The sequence below is a fragment of the Triturus cristatus genome, chromosome 5_2 (assembly GCF_964204655.1).
Source record: "Triturus cristatus chromosome 5_2, aTriCri1.1, whole genome shotgun sequence".
NCBI classification, from domain to species: domain Eukaryota; kingdom Metazoa; phylum Chordata; class Amphibia; order Caudata; family Salamandridae; genus Triturus; species Triturus cristatus.
This window is the reverse complement of record NC_140588.1, coordinates 962,047,697-962,067,141: the sequence shown is the minus strand read 5'-3', so window position 1 is coordinate 962,067,141 and position 19,445 is coordinate 962,047,697. Positions and strand designations below refer to the sequence as shown.

The window sequence follows — 19,445 nt, the reverse complement described above, 5'->3', positions numbered from 1 at the left end:
GATTTACAGGCCCTGGGCACACACGGTGCACTTTACTAGGGTCTGACAAGTAAATCAAATAACCAATCGTGGAGTCTCTAATCCATAACAACCATTTACAAAAGGGAGCACGTGCACATTGGCACCGAACAGCAGTGGCAAAGTGCCCAAAGCCTCTAGACCAGCAAAAATACAGGAGGCAATAGCAAAAAAATAGAAGGAAGACCCACGCCAATGTTGCCAGGCCTAACATGGACGTTCACTCTAGAGCAGTGATTCTCAGTCATTCTCAAAGTATGGCCCGGGTGCGCATGCGGCCCTCCTGACCTTTACATGTGGACCCCTGGTGAAAAGCAGCACTGGGCTGCTGTTTACTCGACTCAGCACTAACATTAAAAAGATGCTACATAAAGGAGCGAGCATTTATTTAAATGTTAATTGAGGTTAAAGAAAGAAAGTAACCAGGGTGCCCTGCACCGCTTAACTTTAAGAGCACCTTCATTTTTAAAAATATTTTGCAGCACACTTGTAAAAATATGACAAAGTCTTTTGAAAATTACAAAAGTGCATTTCATTAACATGCAGAAGCTCTTCACTTTAGTGAATCAGATTATATTGGTGCTTTGAAGGATTTTTTTAAAGTGAACATTTTCAAACATGATTTTAGAAACATTCATCTCCACCCCCCCACTAAGAACAATGTCTTTAGTTAAGTAAAAGGCAAGTCAGTTGTTATGTGCACCCTTAGGGTGGCCTGAGTTCCTATTATATATGAACAACATTATAGTTTATTAAACCAAACTCAGGAGAAGGTTTTGTACAGCGTACATCCTGAAGTCATGTATTTCGAGGTCCTTTTATATGTGATGAGGAAGAAAAAGGAGGGAAAGTGAAATAAAACAATTGCCTAGCATAATATAATTTGGTCAGGCGGGGAAACCGGGATTGATCCTAGGTTTTTGGTTTCACATTGTGCAGTTCAGCCATTAGATGTACATGCTTCTCTTCTCCTACACCCACATTACCCAACCCCTCTCCCCCCCCCATAAATGCCACCCTGCTGGCAACAATGGAGCCCTCGGTTACACCACAGACCAAACTTTTTGGCCCCTGTGAAACTGTGAGTACCCATGCTCTAGAGGAAGTCACCCATTAGTTTGCCCATTGTGCTGGTTGAATATAGTGCTGGGTGCACCCAGCTTTGTTGCAATCTCAAAAAACGTGCTTTGCAGTCATGGAGCTGCAGAGGTTCTAGCTAGGTTGAAGAAACTCTGTTACAGCATGGCAGGCCTCTTAGGGCTTACATATAGGTATGTGAGAAAGAAGGTACACCCTTCCAAAATACTGTTTTATAAATTAATATCGATGGGATTTTCATCTAGTGCCCACCAACTCCTAACTGTAGATCTTTCTAACCTCATGTTACAAATAACACACATACATTTCAGCACAATGGGATGTACTTGTGGTAGAACCATTGTAGCCCCACAGCTACTTCAGCTCTGGCACCACTGTGGAATCTTACAAGATTGATGGCTAACTGAAATTGTCAGCGGGGCGGCTCCACGTCCTCTGAAAGGAAGAGAAAGGTTGCCAAACCCCTTGGCTGTTGGCTACAGAACGGCCAGTCTTCCCGTACCCTCCAAACAAAGAAGGAAGGGTTGTCCAAAGGGCGTACAAGTACAGTGTGAGTATCTAGAGGAAAAGGAGACCTGGACCTCCCCACCCATATATGCTACTCTCCCTTTAGAAAATTAAGAGCTCTGAAAATGTACGAAAAGGGTTGCTCACCATTGTGCTGTGCGCTTTGCAGATTACTCGAGTTCTTGCCAGAGGCCTAGGTGTCCTTAGTGAAGCATGTGCAGTCGAGCACTAGAGTGCAAGGGGGGCTCTTGAACCCCACTTATGGCAGTTTTTAGGTCTCGCCTACGCAGCGCGCATGCGCTGCATGAGAGACCATTAGCGACCATTAGCTGTCGTTCAGCTCATTTTCCAAGCACATACTCGTGGCGGCATACACCTTGCGGTAGCGAGCAGGACGCGCCACAAGCACGAGCGTTCGCTTCGAAAAAGAGCAGACTACGCTCCCAAGCGCGCGTGTGCTTAACGCCTTTTTTTTAAAAAAATTACTTTTTGCGCGAGGTGCGCGCGCTTGTTTTCCCTTCTTACTCCATTTACAAATCTAGGACTGACTAAACCTGACAGGCGGGGCATGGGGGTCCTTGGAAAATATACCAAGTTAGCAGGCCACAGTAGTATGGACATAACAGGGGCATTCATCAGTCCACAGCACAGGCAACGACAGCGGAGCCTTTCCAGGACCATTGTGGTGACAATCACCGCGGCGTCCTTCACCCGGGTAGGAAAGCAGTTTGCGCATCTGTGTCATACACTTGGATCAGCACTTCTGCGCCCTACACATGGCTGAGGAGCACTGCATACTCTGGACAATAAGTTTGGATGAAAAAGATTAACGCAATTTATTTACAGGAATAGTTAACAAGTTTCCTTTCCAAAAATGCCAAACGTAAACACAGAGCTTCCAAGTTTCAAAAGGTGATCAGTAGTTCATCCATTCCAGGTTTTCCCTTTGCATTCTGGTACTCGTAGTCTCATTTAATCCATTATAAATTCAGGAGCCAAAGTTTTGCAGCGTGAATCTTTCTAGATTCCTTAGGCTGTGCATTATTCCGTGGTCTATTTGGGCGCCATCTTCAGATTCTTTTTTCCGCCGTTGGGTCTGGATCATCACCGAGGAGTTCCAAAGTTTTGGGAAAAAGGGAGAAGAAATCAAGCAGAAAAGCACCGAAAAGTTGGAGTTTTCATCTCACAACCAGGAACACAGAGCCGGGACGATGAAGAAGGAGAGGAAGATAAAGAACTTCGACGTTCAAATAAGAATGAACACACAGGGGGCCCCCTGAGCGCAGGAATGGACAAACCCCATTCAAATTTTGCTGTTAACTGCCACCACAAATACGCGCAAAAGGACCAGCACCTGGTCTGCAAACTCTGCCTGCCAATCGACCACGAAAGCAAGGATTGCAACGCCTGCTCGGCATTCACCCCCAAGACCCTCAGAGTGAAGGAAAGACAGAGGAGAGCGAACTACGCCATTCGAGACCAAGGAGAACCTCCGTCGCTCCGGGACTTGGGCCTCTCCAGCGGAGAAGAGAACAACATCGCCGAGGGACCAGAGGACTACATGGTCGTAGAGACTGATAAGAAGTCGACAAAGGAGGTAAGAGACACGTCGACCCCTAAAACCCCGACAGACTCTCTAAAAATAGAGCCAAAGACCTCAAAAGGAGCACTGGCGTCGAAGCAATCGACAGTCGCAGCTGCGTCCACGGACAAACAGCCCAGCGGATCCTTCGAAAAGGACTCCCAGCCGGTGAAAGCTCAAGAGAAGCCTAGGTCATCGAAGCACGCCCCGCAAAGGCGAGCTCGACGCCGAAGGCGACTTCGACGTCAACATCGACGACATCGAAGAGAAGCGCTATTTTAGAATGTTATTTTATTTGTTCAGCGTACAACTGCAAAGCTTCTTGGCATTGAAGACATTATCATAATCAACAAGAGCGAAGAATAAAAATGCATTAAATAATGGTACGACTCTCTATTAAAAAGTCACATTTTAAAGAGGTTTCTGAATTTCAACCTGGCTGTTGTGTTTTCCACTAACCGAAACCCATGTAAACAATTGGCTGGAGCTTCTTTTTGTGTTCTTGTAGTCTAGTTTTGAGTGAATTAGAGAACCTAACATTTAGAATTAATAAATGAAAGCAACTTTTTATAGTTTTCATTTGTAGGATGCAGGAGCTAGCATGTTTGGACCCTGTTATATGCAAATCAGTCTTAACCCTGTTCTAATGGGAACAGTCCAGCCCAAACTGCCAGGCCAGGTGCTGAGAGGATGTGGCGAATCGGTAAAAGCTGCCTACTCGGCAGCTGGGGATCCGGGTTCGAGTCTCGGTGTCAGTGCAACATTGCTGTATTTCTGGGCATATCACTTTTTTTTTTTTTTACTTTTAGCGCGAGGTGCATGCGCTTGTTTTCCCTTCTTACTCCATTTACAAATCTAGGACTGACCAAACCTGCCAGGCGGGGCATGGGGGTCCTTGGAAGATATACCCCATAGCACCTTTTTTTTTGTTGCGGTGGGAGGTAAACAAACTGCTTATACACGGATCTGGGAAATTTTAGAGAGCTCTCTAAATACCATATTAAGAAACACGTGCTATAGGAGTTTTAAATGACTGATTACAAGTTCTAATGGGTAATTTGTAAATGTTCACTTTCTGCTTTTACAGAAATTCAGCATGTCATTGGAAAATTACCAAAGCCTTCCTATGCAGAAAGCAAACTGCACAACTTTACAAAATATACTTGTTATCACATTGTAGTCTTTGATGGTCCAAAACGGTTTGCAGGGGCATAAATCCTACCTTCTTCTGAGTCATTTGACGGAAGGATTGGAAAGAGTAAAGGGTCACTTTGTGAAGTGAAGTGCCACAAAGTAGTCTGCACTAGGACCCATGGGACATAGGCCTGTACAGCTGCAGATGGGGCATTGGACACAGTGTGAACTGGTACAGGGTACACGGGATGAAAGTTCTGAAAATACGCACTGCTTGTAAAAGAAAAGCAATGCGAAGCACCAGAGGTGACAGCACTGACGAGCAGCACAGACTAGCAGTCAGCTCTGGAGCAGGCTGTGCAATAGCTCTCAAATGTCACAAGTCTATGAGTGAGTAGCTCATCCAGTGCAGGGTTCCTTGCATTCTGGAACATATGCTACAGATGCTTAACATCTAAGTGCGTTAGCTGCCCTGATAAAGTCCTTTGGCTTTATTACTCTATTGACCATTAGCTAGCATGCACACTGTTTATCCAGGGTCTTTGAGTGGATTAGAGAGAGCTGCTTGCCATGCAACTTTATTAAAATTGAGATCATCATTTTGGGTCACAAGAAGGAGAATTAGTTCTCGAATTATTGGCCGGAATCACTACCTTCCCCGCCTCAGTCCTTCAAGGTGGCTAGAAATCTGGGAGTAAAATTTGACTGTTGTCCATCTTTACGGCTTCAAGTGATGTTAGTTGTCGGCACACATGCGTAGCATTGCTTCGAACTTTGAAAAAGTTATTGGACATTTTACCATTGGATTCACACACAACAGTAGTCTATGCCTTAACTACTTCAAGGCTGAACTATGCTAATGTGGATTGTAATGGCATATTTGCATATACTTCACAAGGTGCGTGTCTCAGCTATGATTACAAGGGAAAGTAGGGTATACCTGTATCAATTCTTTCTAAGATGAAGTAGCATAACAGTTGATGCCACTTAGACCCCAGTCTCTTGTTTTTAGTGCTGGAGTGGCTTTCCAGGTTTGAGGGAAGACAGTCTGGATGAGGGCGCCTTACAAAACGAATGAGTGACTTATCCGGAGCTTAGTTTGAGCCGGTGGTTTACGGTGCTCAGCACAAGCACTTACGTACCACCACTAGCACGTATGACAGTCTGCCACAAGGTGGCACTGTTTGTCTAATTTGGAGACCAGCACAACAAAAGTTGTTTATTAATTCAATTTGCATTAAAATGACTAATTCCAGCCACCAAAGTCATTCTTATAGGTTTGGGGGCCTGGAATAGTCAGAACTGTCACACTTGTACAAGTGTGATGGTTAGTACTTTTGTTGTCACTGTGATTGGCAGAACTGACAGCAGCAATGGGCAGTGCAACCAGAAGTGGCCCCCTGAAGAGGGCTCTGCCACTTTTAAGCACTGGCTGCTTATCCATGATTCTCATATGTGCACCCATTCCTGGGTCTATTCCATGAACCAACAGGCAAATAGGGAACATCATCCCATGGGCTAACCTCGCCATCCCACCCAAGTGGATCCACTCACACACCTGCCAAATTGGGGAACGCTCTCACAGTGTGAGGAGGGGGCGGGGACCCATGCCGAGAAGTACCTAGGAGGCACTTTTGAACTCCATCCCGCCCCCAAGTCCCCTACCCCCCAAAACAAGCATTGGCATAGCCAATAGGTCTCGCTTTGGGACCTTATAAGTATTTAGTTATGCAGCACAATATCCTTGGGGCAACATCATCAACTGTTGCATGGCTAAACACTTATAAGGTCCCAAAGGCGAGACCTATTGGCAATGCCAATGCTTGTTCTACTAGCAAGGGCACAACTAGGCAGATGTGCCAGAGCTCTTATTTATCACCAGGGAGCAGCGTTTAGTAGGCTATAATCTAAGAAATTGATGGTGAAACTAACTTCTCATCAAGACTCCTCTTTGTTCAAACATGGCTGCGTTTTTCAAACAGGCCTGTCAACTTGATCAGCCATTTACATATTGTCAAAGATGGCTACACTTTTTAAATTAGTATAAATTAATCTTATTTTTTTGGGAGCCACAGGGCACGAACATTCCGCCGCTGGGTGGATTATACAGTTCCCTAATGCAGGATGGGAAGAGCGATATGAAGGGACGTGAATGATATTAAGTGGGCCTGTCAGATTACTCCAAATGCTGTGATTATAAAAATAAACAAGCTGTGATGATTTTGTGCAAAAAGACCCTTGCGGGTGATTGGTCGCGCTTTATAAATGTTTGATTGATGATTGATTGACTGCCTGTCTGGTAGGAAACACAGCAGCTCTGTAATATGCCTGCTACTGATAGAAAACAGAATTTAAAAGGGCCATCTAGATAAAAGAGAAACGGTACACCTCTCACAGGTAAATATTGTACCACACACCAAGAACCAACAATAACAGGCCCAGGGTACCACTTTGTTGTGAAGATGTTTGCTTGAGTGTTGAGAAATGCTTGAAATCATTCACTAGATTGGCCCGTTCATGTCTAATGTAGGCAGTGGCGGCTGGTACCCTAAATATTTAGTGAGGCAACCAATGCAAACCCCAAAATCCATTTTCACCCAAAATTACACATTCCTCTGAGAGATCCCGACCCCTCCACCCCATTTCCCCCCCACACCCCCACCCCCCCGGATCACCCCACAATTGTATCCTAAAAAACACGCAATACCTGCAACTTTACTAGGCCCCAAATCGCGCCGAAGTTGCATCTAGAAACTAGGCCCAAAACCAGTGGCGTAGCTAGAGCTTTTGCCGCCCGTTGCGATCTCTGTGTTTGCTTCCCTGGAGCAGGTAAGAGCGGGGGTTTGATGTTGGGGGGCGAGGTGGGGGTGCTGGCGGCAGACGAGGACGAGCGGAGAGGTGGAAGGGAGAATAAATAGAGAAAACTTACCTTGCGCTTGCCGCTGTCGCCCCCAAACAGCCAACCACGCCACTGCCCAAAACACAACTTTCCATACATAGACGGCTTGAGCTGATTCTGTGCTGCCGGGAGGCTGCAGTCGGTTTCCACCTGCTTACAAGCACACACGATAGACCCTGCCTCAATACACCCGTTTTTACATTTACAAACTCAGCCAAAAACAACCCTTCCCGTTGTTCGATTCTCTCCACATTTCTCACACACACAGTAGACATTCCGAGCTATCGCGGACAGCAGGCCCTTCAACCAGGGACCAGCCGAACCACCCGAAAATTCAATGTTGACAACATCTAAATCGGGCCCTCAGAATAACACTGGAAACCTGCGCTCCAAGAGCCGGCGTTTCGACCACTTCCACTGATCGATCCTCGTGAAACTCCCCCCATCTCCGCGCCAAACTTCATTCTAGGCCTGAAAACACACAAAACCGCATTTATCAACAACTTGAGCCAAAAATAAGCCGTGGATCGATTGTTGTCAAATAAATTACATTCTAATTTCTCATCCCCAGCAATCGAGAACAGTACAGCACACAACTCAATAATTAAAAAAATACAAATGCACTTACCGGCTCACCTGGTCCGGTCCTCTCTGCTTCTTCAGCCCGGGCCCTGGTGTTGTCTGCAGCAATTGAAGTCTCCACACCTATCCAGACGCTGCTCTCATGCTGCTGGTAATGTTAAGCAGCATGAGAGCAGCGTCCGGATTGGCTGGAGCGGGCTGCCTCGACTCTCCTGCATGCACTGGGGCCCTATGCTTGCTCTGCACCCAGCTGTCTTGCTGGGTGGAGAGGTTTACACTGTGCATGTCTGGCTGGCGTCCTAAGACAGCCGGCCAAAGTGACATGCGCAGTGTAAATTGGTGGAGAGAGCACCACTCCCCTGCTGCCACTCAGCCGCAGTGGCCCCGCCCCCAAACACTGCTCGGGCTGGGGAAAGGGAAATATAAAATAGTAACAAATTCAATTTATTACCATTTTATTTTTCACCTTCCCAGCGCTAGCAGCTGGGGGGGCGACACTCCTTCGACTCAAGGGGCCCCCCGCTGAATGAAGGCAAGTTTAGAATGCTCCTTTTCTTTTTTTTAATTACATTTAGATCCAGGAAAATGTGTACTATTGTTTTCTATTCCCTAATGTATTTAAGTTTAAAAGTGTTCTTTTTCTGCAGTCTAAATTATCTTTGGATCTTGTCAAATGTTTTTTACTTTTGTATTCATTATCTTGATGCATTTAAAGTTTGCAGCGGTCCCTTTTTCAAATGTTCTTCCTATCTTTCCTGTGAAATATGTACTTTGTTTTTTTATATCCGGTTGCATTTTTTCCCCTATAATCCTGGACGTTTTCTGGGCCTTAAAAGTTGCCAGCGAAGTGTCCTCCATAAAGTTTATGGTATACATTAGGTAATTCACTAAGCTAGAAGAATCACCAGAACCAAATATGAGCATAGGAAAAGAAGAAGAAACAAAGAAAACTTGGGGACTTCGGTAAAAACAAGCATGCAGACACATCCGCCTTCTCGTTCTCACTGTTGTACTGTACCTCAGTTTTTACTCGTGTGTGCCACGTAGTGTGTTTCCATGTGACTGCCTGACTCTGGTATTTTGTTCTCTTCTGCCTGCAGGGCCCTGCAAGTGTCGGAGAGGCAGGTGAAAAAGGAATCCTTGGTTTACCAGGAGATCGGGTATGCACTACTTTATTTTCAAACGTTTGGACAGCTGCCAAATAATTCCGCCATGTAGTTTGCATGTTGTTTTGCAGCATAATGCTGCAGGCTGCGTATCTTTCCGAGATCCGCCTGTACTGCGACATGTAAATAACTCTTAACCCCACACTTCTAGTTTTAAACACTTCATTGTTTCTAGCCATGATACTACAAAGGTAACAGTGCTAAAACGCAAGTGAGTTATAGATATAGTTTACAATGTCCGACTATGCTCTCAAAGTCCCCTCCCTTGGTATACCTGGGACCACCCCATTCCCAGATAGAGATGTCCTTATTGGGTTCTCCACAGCTTCACACAGTGACTCCCCCAATGTACTATAAGGATATGTTTGACATTCTCTGCCTGATGGGACTGGAAGGAGCTGACATGCCCTGTGCCATGACATCCAGGACCTTGTGCCGCATTGAAACAAAGTCTCAGCATTGATCAAGGGATAGGGGATCTGCTCCACCGATTGTATGTCCTACATATTCTGAAACCACTAGGCCTGGTTCACCACCTCACCTTCTTCCATGCACGGGAAACCATCTGGCTAGTTGTCATCGTAAAGTGACAAAGCAGCTTTTGTTCAGCGTAGATCATGCTTTTCCTAGCCTGGCCCCTGATGCACATGACAACTAGACTGAAAGGCTCCAGGAATGGAGCCTCTAATCCTCTAGATGGCACTCAACACATCCTCCTAAAATGGGATTTTCTTGGAAACTTCCAGCATTTGGGTATAGTGTCTCCCTGCCCTCCACAACACCTGGAGCAGTTGGCAGAGATACTGGGAAACAACTCTTCCAGGTTCCGAATGGCATGATGCCAGTCATACCTGAATTTATAGCCTGCCTCCTAACCCGCGCATCTAACGACATCCGTGAGACACAAATTCTTTACTTCTGGGAGTGACTGATGATGGTCGGGCTTACTCCATGCATCACCACCAACTACAGCGCCCTCACAGACACGTATTCCCTGAGCAGACCATTGCCAGAAGGATGCATGTGACGCAAAGTACAGGCGATCACGGGTCGCATCATAAAAGCCATAGCGTGGCACCATTCCAGACACAATGATAACTTGGGGTTGTCCCCGTAAGGTGTGCTTGAAGTATGATCCCAAGATCTCAATGTGTTCCCAAAAATAAAAGCCACAAAATATCCCTCAGACGATCCATTAGAACAAAAAGTTCAACAGTCATTTCTTTCTAACACATCCACGTGAATGGATTAAAAGTTCGACTGATCATTATATATAATTGCTGAAAATAAGTACCACATTTGTGGCAGCATGTTTATTTGATTTGTACAAAACACATTAATTTACCATACCCTGTGCTGGCAGAAGGGTTTACAGTTCGCTCTAAACACAAGGTCTAAGAGAGAGGGGGAGGGATGGTGGCGGTATTATGTGCCCAAAAGCTGACGGAAGGTCCATGCCACGCAGTGTATCTTCTTGCAATATGGTGTCTGCTGGTGCAGTCAATTGTAACATTTTAATTACAGCAGTGTTCTGGCTCACCTGAAGATATAATGATTAATTTTAGGATAGTTTCTAAAACTGTTATGGGGCTCATAAACTCTGGGTAGGATTCCCAACGTGTTGATTCAAAGGCTCAAGTGCAGTCAAGCATCAGACCTAATCGAGAGCCTGGAAACCCTAGGGCTTCAGCTGTGGCAGAAGAGCCCACGCCCACTGCTGGGTACATGCCGGGCCGAGTTTTCACATATCCATCCGGTGAACCCCATCGATCGTCTGACTATTCTTCCAAACCCAAACACTGTGCAAAACCCAACCCAACCCATTCCAATGAGATATGTGAAAAGAAGAAACAGGGTCTACTATCAGGACTCCATCAAAATACTGTACATCAAGCCATGGAGTGGAACTGCTGCAAGATCACATATGTGAAAAGAAGAAACAGGGTCTACTATCAGGACTGCATCAAAATACTGCACATCAAGCCATGAAGTGGAACTGCTGCAAGATCACATATGTGAAAAGAAGAAACAGGGTCTACTATCAGGACTGCATCAAAATACTGTACATCAAGCCATGAAGTGGAACTGCTGCAAGATCACATATGTGAAAAGAAGAAACAGGGTCTACTATCAGGACTGCATCAAAATACTGAACATCCAGCCATGAAGTGGAACTGCTGCAAGATCACATATGTGAAAATAAGAAACAGGGTCTACTATCAGGACTGCATCAAAATACTGTACATCAAGCCATGAAGTGGAACTGCTGCAAGATCACATATGTGAAAAGAAGAAACAGGCTCTATTATCGGGACTGCATCAAAATACTGTACATCATGCCATGAAGTGGAACTGCTGCAAGATCACATATGTGAAAAGAAGAAACAGGGTCTACTATCAGGACTGCATCAAAATACTGTACATCAAGCCATGAAGTGGAACTGCTGCAAGATCACATATGTGAAAAGAAGAAACAGGGTCTACTATCAGGACTGCATCAAAATACTGTACATCAAGCCATGAAGTGGAACTGCTGCAAGATCACATATGTGAAAAGAAGAAACATGGTCTACTATCAGGACTCCATCAAAATACTGTACATCAAGCCATGAAGTGGAACTGCTGCAAGATCACATATGTGAAAAGAAGAAACAGGGTCTACTATCAGGACTGCATCAAAATACTGTACATCAAGCCATGAAGTGGAACTGCTGCAAGATCACATATGTGAAAAGAAGAAACAGGGTCTACTATCAGGACTGCATCAAAATACTGTACATCAAGCCATGAAGTGGAACTGCTGCAAGATCACATATGTGAAAAGAAGAAACAGGGTCTACTATCAGGACTCCATCAAAATACTGTACATCAAGCCATGAAGTGGAACTGCTGCAAGATCACATATGTGAAAAGAAGAAACAGGGTCTACTATCAGGACTCCATCAAAATACTGTACATCAAGCCATGAAGTGGAACTGCTGCAAGACCACCCCTCAACATAGTTCAAATACCGGGCAACTTTCTCTGTCCCACCAGAAGAGACAAAATCCAATCAAAGCTCTCAACGAATGAAGCCAACAGCAGAAACCCTGAATGCTGATGAATGTTTCAATAGTAACATTAATAAGACGTGGTGCAGATGAGATGGGATGTGTTATTTTGAAGCAGTCGAGAGAGCATAAACAGTTTGCTACTCCAACTGGGCCATTGACAAAACCAAACAGAAATGGTCAGTCACATTTATGAATTGAATAATCCAGAATATGTGATGCCATAACAAATAACCCCAGAGTATCTCCAGGTGTCTAAATTGCCCACAGTCCTTAGAGTCAGTAACTCAGCTTCATCTATCAAGTACCTCTTCTCAACTTCACGTCAAAGACGTCAAGAGTACGCTACTTCAGACTCTTTAAACATGCTTACACTAGCCATACCTGGAGGAAATTGTGACAAAACTAAGCAATTATCCAACTATGACTATAGCAGATCTAAATTGGCAAAAGTCTAAAAGATAGTAACCAGACAGCCAAAGATTGAATAGTCCGACTGACTCCACAAACTAGTACATTTCAGACACTCAGGAGGTGCTGCTTCCAAGGTGATGTCCTCATCTCCCTTGTAGAAGGGCACTGCTCCGCTTCAGTATTCACTCCCTTCTCTTCAGTCTTTGAGCCCTCTGCCATGACAGTGGTTTGATTCGGCCCAGAGAGCAAGTGGAAAACTCTGGCGCTGCCTTGATTAGAGCTAATGTCTCCTGGAAAACAGCAGCCCACAAATTTGGACAGAGACGGCTCTCAGATTGAAGTTTCACGCGACATACCCCAGTTTGTTGAAGTCACCTTCACAGTTCAACACCTAAATGCACCATTTGCATACGTTATTCAACAGCATAATTTACGTACTATACTCGAATCCACCCCTGGTTGGAAAAATAATTGGGGGTTTAGGCTGGATCCTGTCTGATTCATGAAGGAGGAAGTCTGCCCCAATATGCTTGAATGGTCAAAACAAAAGCGTGGTCCCGGGTGGGAGATGTTCATCAAAATCTAGAGAGACTGGTGATGTTAGCAGAGGGCCAGGGTTCAAGTGATGGCTCTAATCAAACCTTCACCCCTCCACCCCCTAAATCAACGGCAGCATCAAGTGTACCAAGCTCCACTTATCCTTGCGGGAAAGTCTTCTAGCCTTCCTGCACAGCAGAGCTCATGAAGTGCCTGCGCCAGGCACGTCTACACTATTGCATCTTCTACCAAAAAGCAGATCGGCAGCCTGCAGTGAGGATCAAGGAGGCAGCCCTGGATCTTAAAAACCAACTCATGAGCACTAGAGGCCCACCTAAAGGCACAGGTTTGACTCTGGGTCCTGTGCACTCTGCACTAGGCCTGTTGGAGCAATGACGCAGGATACCCCAAGAAACAGGCACCCCACTAGACATCATCCAGCAGCTTTGAGACAACGTGCCAGCCCAGCATCAAGTGGCAAACATGAGGCGGGGGGGTCCTTGTAGTGTAGGTCCCTGGACCTTTCAATCCTTCCTCCTGGGGGCAGTCTGATCACACAGATGTTAGAAACTATTGAGCATTGAATTGTTAAACCCAGCTCGTACTGCTTTACTTTACTACACGAGGTAACCTTCAATGGATGCAGATGAGGGGCTCGGACCGACACCAGCAGACCTCCCTCCCCCCCTTCCTAGACATGGATTCACCTTCCCCGTACCCCAAGGACACATGTTAAACTCCGCCTTCCACCAGCATGTACTCACCAACCCAATGTGTTTGTTTAAAGCAGAGAAGCTGTTTAGGTATTGGAAGATGCCACTGTTGACACTTTAGGGCACTCTGACTGTTCAAAAGGTCTGATCACAGATTTCTGTTACTGTTCTCTTTCCTAGGGGCCACCTGGATTGTATGGAGCTTACGGCCTGCCAGGAAAGAAGGTACTGCCTAACATTTGATATCTTGCAGGACTACCCATCCCCTATTTATTGACACACCCTGCTTACGGGCCATTGAAGGAGGTACTTTGTATGTATGTCTTTTTTTAATGTAGGCTACAGAGGTTTCCAGCAAGGGGGTGAGATTAGGACAGTAATCCGGAAGGTAAACACATTTGATGAAAAAAATCGAACAGATTAAAGGAAAGTAGTATGGGGTAAGAATACTGATCGAGTGTAAGATGTGGCACGGGGTGGTGGGAAAGGGTAAAACGATAAAGTATTGGGAAATAGGTTGGTATTCTATTAAGGGAAAAGGCATTTTACCGTATACTAAGTAGTAAAAAACTGAATTACATCAAGAGTTCCAGAAATAATTACTCAGAAATTTTTTAGCAAATCAAAAACAAAACAAATCACCCTGAGATAGACTACCCAGGGTTGTTTACCCGAAATACCTCCCCCATTATTAAACTCAGTAATTAAATAACGTGAAATTAAGACATGGAAACAAGATCGCAGTATGATGGATGCAGCTAATCTTAAACTAGGTGTACATTTCTATGTTCTTTTTTGCATACATGCCGCCGTCTATTCCAGTTTGCATAGTTTTGAAAATAGAGGTTTGAAAAGCAAGACCAAAACAAAACAGTGACTCTTCCATAATATGTGAAATTGGAAATGTTATTTTTATGGCTGCTCCTTATGACCGCTTGTATGCATTAGTTTTGCGGCGTGAATCTTTCTGGATTCACTATGCTGTGCATTATTCCACGATCTGGTGGTTGGGTCCGGATTCGTAGTCTTTCTTTTTGGTTTTTTGTAGCCCAGGTGGGCGTCGACGTCCCACCATTTGGTGTACCTCTCGTGACGTCGTCGTGCTTCCTGCGGAAGTCCCACCTTGGTGCGCCATCTTCAGATTCTTTTTTCCGCCGTTGGGTCTGGATCGTCATCGAGAAGCTCCAGAGTTTTAACGAAGGAAGAAGAAAAATACACGAGTTTCATCGAAGGAGAATTTATAGAAGACTACAGAGAGGAAGAGCATACAGCCGGGACGACGAAGAAGGAGGAGATCCTCGAAATCTTCGACGCCCATCGGAAAATACGCACTCAGAGACTCTGAGCGCAATGGACAAGACACCCTTTAAATTCTGCCGTAACTGCCACCACAAATACGCGCCGAAGGACCAACATCCGGTCTGCAACCTTTGCCTGCCGATCGACCACGAGAGCAAGGACTGCAACGCCTGTTCCGCCTTCACGCCGAAGACACTCCGGGTGAGAGAAAGGCAGAGGAGAGCCAGCTTCAACATGGAAGGCAAGGGTAAGGCCCCGTCGCTGTACGAACTGGGCCTCTCCACCGATGATGAAGACAACATCGCCGAGGGACCTGATGTCTTCACGGTCGCAGAGACCGATAAGAAAACGCCTGACAAGGTAGGAGACACGTCGAGTACGAAACCCCCGAAAGGGCCCCGAAAATCTGAGAGTGACTCTCGAAAAACAGAGTCAAAGTCCTCGAAAGGCACACCGGCGCCGAAAATTTTGACGACCGCGAGTGGATCCAAGGACGAAAGGCCCAGCGGATCCTTCGAGAAGGACTCCCAGGTGCCAAAGGCCGCCGAGAAACAGAGTTCGTCGAAGCAGGCCCACGAGGTGGGGCGTTCGGCGACAAAGGACAAGGCCGCGTCTACGCAAGTTCCGTCGAAAAGACCAGCGTTCGACGCCGAACATGCCTCCAAAATGGAGAAGAAAAAGAGAAGGCTCGAGGCGGAGATGGGGAGCATCCTTCAGAGGAAGAAGGAGTTCGATGAGAAAATGAAAAAATTCAAAATCCCAACGAAACCGTCGACGGATGTCGTCAAGATCGAAGAACAGGAAGTGTTCGACGCCGAAGAGCAGTCGAGAGATCCTGAAGAAGAGGAAGAAGACCCCTACTATGAGGGAGAAGATGAGGAAGAGGAGCAGCAGTCAATCTACGGCTCGGCGCCGTAGACGACACATGAGCTGGAATGGCAGGACATCGACGCCGAAAATCCCGAAGAGCCCGTGGAGACCTATCCTTCGAGGCCTTCGCCACCAGACGACATTGGGGCATACAACATGGTCGTCAAGAGCGCTGCAGCAGCTTTTGGCGTGAAATTGGACGAGGAGAAGCCGAAAGCAGATTTTCTACTCGAAACACTGCTCCCCATCCAGACTAGGAGCCAGTTCCTCCCCATGCTCCAAAGCGTAATGAACCAAGGGAAGGAGGCGTTCAAGGACCCAGGAACTTGCAGATCCATCACTCCCAGAACAGAGAAGAAATACAAGCATTCCTCATTGGACCCGCCATATATCAAAGGATCAGTCACAGCTGACTCCATCATTGCGTCCACGGCCAGGAAAAGGGCCAAAGTACCGGCAACCTCAGGGCCGCCTCCCGACAAGGAGAGCAGAAGGATGGACCTCACCGGGAGAAAGGTTGAGAGAAATGCGGCAATGCACTGGCGCATGGCGAACTCCAATGCCCTACTGAACAGGCACCAGTACCAGCACTGGGACGAGATGGGAGACCTAATCAAACATCTCCCCGAGCAATACCAGCAGAGAGCTTCCCATCTGGTGGAGGAAGGGAAGAATATTGCAAACTCATGCATTAAGACAGCATTGGACGGGGCAGAGACATCGAGCAGGCTGATGGCTATAGGAATCACTGAAAGGAGGCAGGCCTGGCTCAGAATTTCAGGATTCAAGCAAGAGATCCAGTACAACATACTGAACACCCCTTTCAACGGTGAGATGCTGTTCGGTGCTCCGGTGGACGAAAAACTCACCCAACTGAAGAAAGAAAATGAGACGGCAAGGTCCATGGGGGCCCTGCAATTCAGAGGGATGAGAAGAGGCACCCCAGCTCGGAGACCCTACGGAAGGGGAGGAAACCAGCCGGGAACGTCACACCAGACATTCCAGCAAGGACAGCAGGGTGAAAGTCACAGCCAGCAGGGACAGCAGAAGCAAAACTGGCAGTACCAGCCTCGAGGCCAGTCTTTTCGCGGTAGGGGAAACGGACGTGGCCAGAGAAGAAGAGGGGGAGACCAACCCTCATCAAAGTGACTTCGCACGGAAGAAAATGCTCACCCTCAGTATACCCCGAGGGGTGAAGCACAAAGTAAGCACAGTAAGGGGGGTACACAAACCAAACGCCTACGAGCATGCAACACCAGTAGGCGGAAGACTGGGACTTTACCTTCAACAATGGCAAAAAATTACCTCAGACAAATGGATACTCAACGTCATACAGTACGGATACTGCATAGAGTTGGAAAAAAGACCTCCAAACAAGATACCAAAGAGAAGACAACGCTCTGGTCAAGAGCTTGCTCAACTCAGAGAAGAGACGCTACAACTACTCCAAAAGGAGGCCATAGAACCAGTGCCATGCAGAGAAAGGAACAAGGGAGTGTACTCAAACTACTTCCTGGTCCCAAAGGTGGACGAAACACTAAGACCCATCCTGGATCTACGATTCCTAAACAAATTCATAAAGACTCAAAAATTCAAAATGACATCGCTACAAGAAGTGCTACCTCAAATACGAGGCGGAGACTTCATGTCCACCGTGGATCTCAAAGATGCATACCTGCACATCCCGATGAACAGGCGCCACAAAAACCTGTTAAGGTTCAACATCAACCAGGATCATTACCAATTCACAACCCTGGCATTCGGTCTAAAGTCCGCCCCAAGGGTTTTCACAAAATGCCTTGCAGCAGTAGCAGCGTACCTACGGAGGGAAGGGATTCATGTGTATCCTTACCTAGACGACTGGCTAATCAAAGCAAGTACTCGCGACAAGTGCGAGGAACACGCAGAGCGGGTGACAAGAAAGCTAACAAGCCTGGGGTTCTCGATACACTAGGGGGAAGTCATCAATGGAACCAGAACAGGTGAAGATCTTCCTGGGGGCGCAGATCAACACCATAGACAAAACTGTCATGCCCAGCGACAGGAGAACAATAGCCCTGCTGAAGGAGACGCGTCTCTACCAGAAGGGGCGAGCTCTGACAGTGAGAACAGCGAGCAAGATCATGGGTATGATGGCATCATGCATTCACCTAGACCCCAATGTACGCCTACACATGAGACCATTCCAAGAATGGCTGCAACAGCAATGGTCACAAGCAAACGAAAGTTGGGAGGATCTATTGGTTGTAACGCACGCTGTGCAAGAAGAGATAACATGGTGGAACAGGGACAACATAACTATAGGGAAGCCCTTGACACCTCCAAGCCCAACTGTGACCATCACCACAGACGCATCCCAGATAGGATGGGGAGCACACATGAGCAAGCTCAGAGTGAGGGGTCTGTGGACTCCAGCGGATGCGGTCAAACACATCAACTACCTGGAATTGAAAACCGTACTGCTAGCCCTGAAGGCCTTCCAAAGGAGGCTGTACAATCAGAAAGTGTTGATACAAACGGACAACACCACAGCAATGTTCTACATCAACAAGCAGGGAGGAACACAATCGTTTCCCCTATCCAACCTGGCCCAGGAGATCTGGAAATGGGCCATCCCACTCAAAATAGACCTGCTGGCCATACACCTACCAGGAAAGGACAATGTGGAAGCAGACTGGCTCAGCAGGCAGACTTCAGCATCCCACGAGTGGGAGCTCAATGGGCAGGAAACTCAAAAACTATTCAGAATGTGGGGAACACCGACAATAGATCTATTTGCAACACACCAGAATGCAAAATGCCAAAACTTCGCATCCAGACAACCAGAAAAACAATCCCAGGGGAATGCCCTATGGATAAGCTGGTCAAAAACATTTGCCTACTCTTTTCCACCAATACCACTGATACACAGGGTACTCAACAAATGCAGGACCAGCAACATGACGCTGATCCTAGTGGCACCACCGTGGGCAAGACAGACATGGTACTCGCAAATAGTGGAAATGGCGCAGGGGCCCCCACACAAATTCGCAAGAATAAAAGACTTACTAACCATGCAGAACGGAGAGGTTCTACACCCAGAGCCAGAGAGCCTCAGCCTAGCGGCTTGGCTCCTGAGGACTTCGAGTTCGCACACCTTAAGCTACCTCAAAGCACTATGCGAGTGCTACGGGAGGCAAGGAGGCCAACAACACGGAAATGCTATGGGGATAAATGGAAAAAGTTTACAATATGGTGCAGCAGAAATAAGATGCAAAATAAAATGACCAGGGAATCAACGGTGCTTAGATACCTCACACACCTACTAAAGGCTCATCTATGCTCGTCGTCGCTAAGAGTCCACCTAGCGGCGATCGTAGCTTACACACGGGGTGAGACGGGGGGGAAGTTTCTTTACCTCTCGGGTAGTAAAGAGATTCCTCGAAGGGGCAAAAAGATTAGCGCCACCTAAAAGATTGCCGCCACCAGCATGGAACCTCAACGTAGTCCTTACAGAACTTATGAAGGCGCCCTTTGAGCCCATACACAAGGCCTCTCTACAAATGCTGACAATGAAAACAGCCTTTCTGGTGGCAA

General features: G+C 46.6%; 1 protein-coding gene across 2 annotated transcripts in view; it reads left to right on the top strand.

The window, feature by feature from the left end:
- COL4A6 (collagen type IV alpha 6 chain) overlaps window positions 1-19,445 on the top strand; it is an 847,824-nt gene that overhangs the window by 465,631 nt on the left and 362,748 nt on the right. For both annotated transcript variants that reach the window (XM_085608162.1, XM_085608161.1), the window contains exons 15-16: window positions 8,921-8,980; window positions 13,881-13,925. In XM_085608162.1, the coding sequence (XP_085464288.1) occupies window positions 8,921-8,980; window positions 13,881-13,925 (105 nt within the window). The remainder of the gene's footprint in view (window positions 1-8,920; window positions 8,981-13,880; window positions 13,926-19,445) is intronic.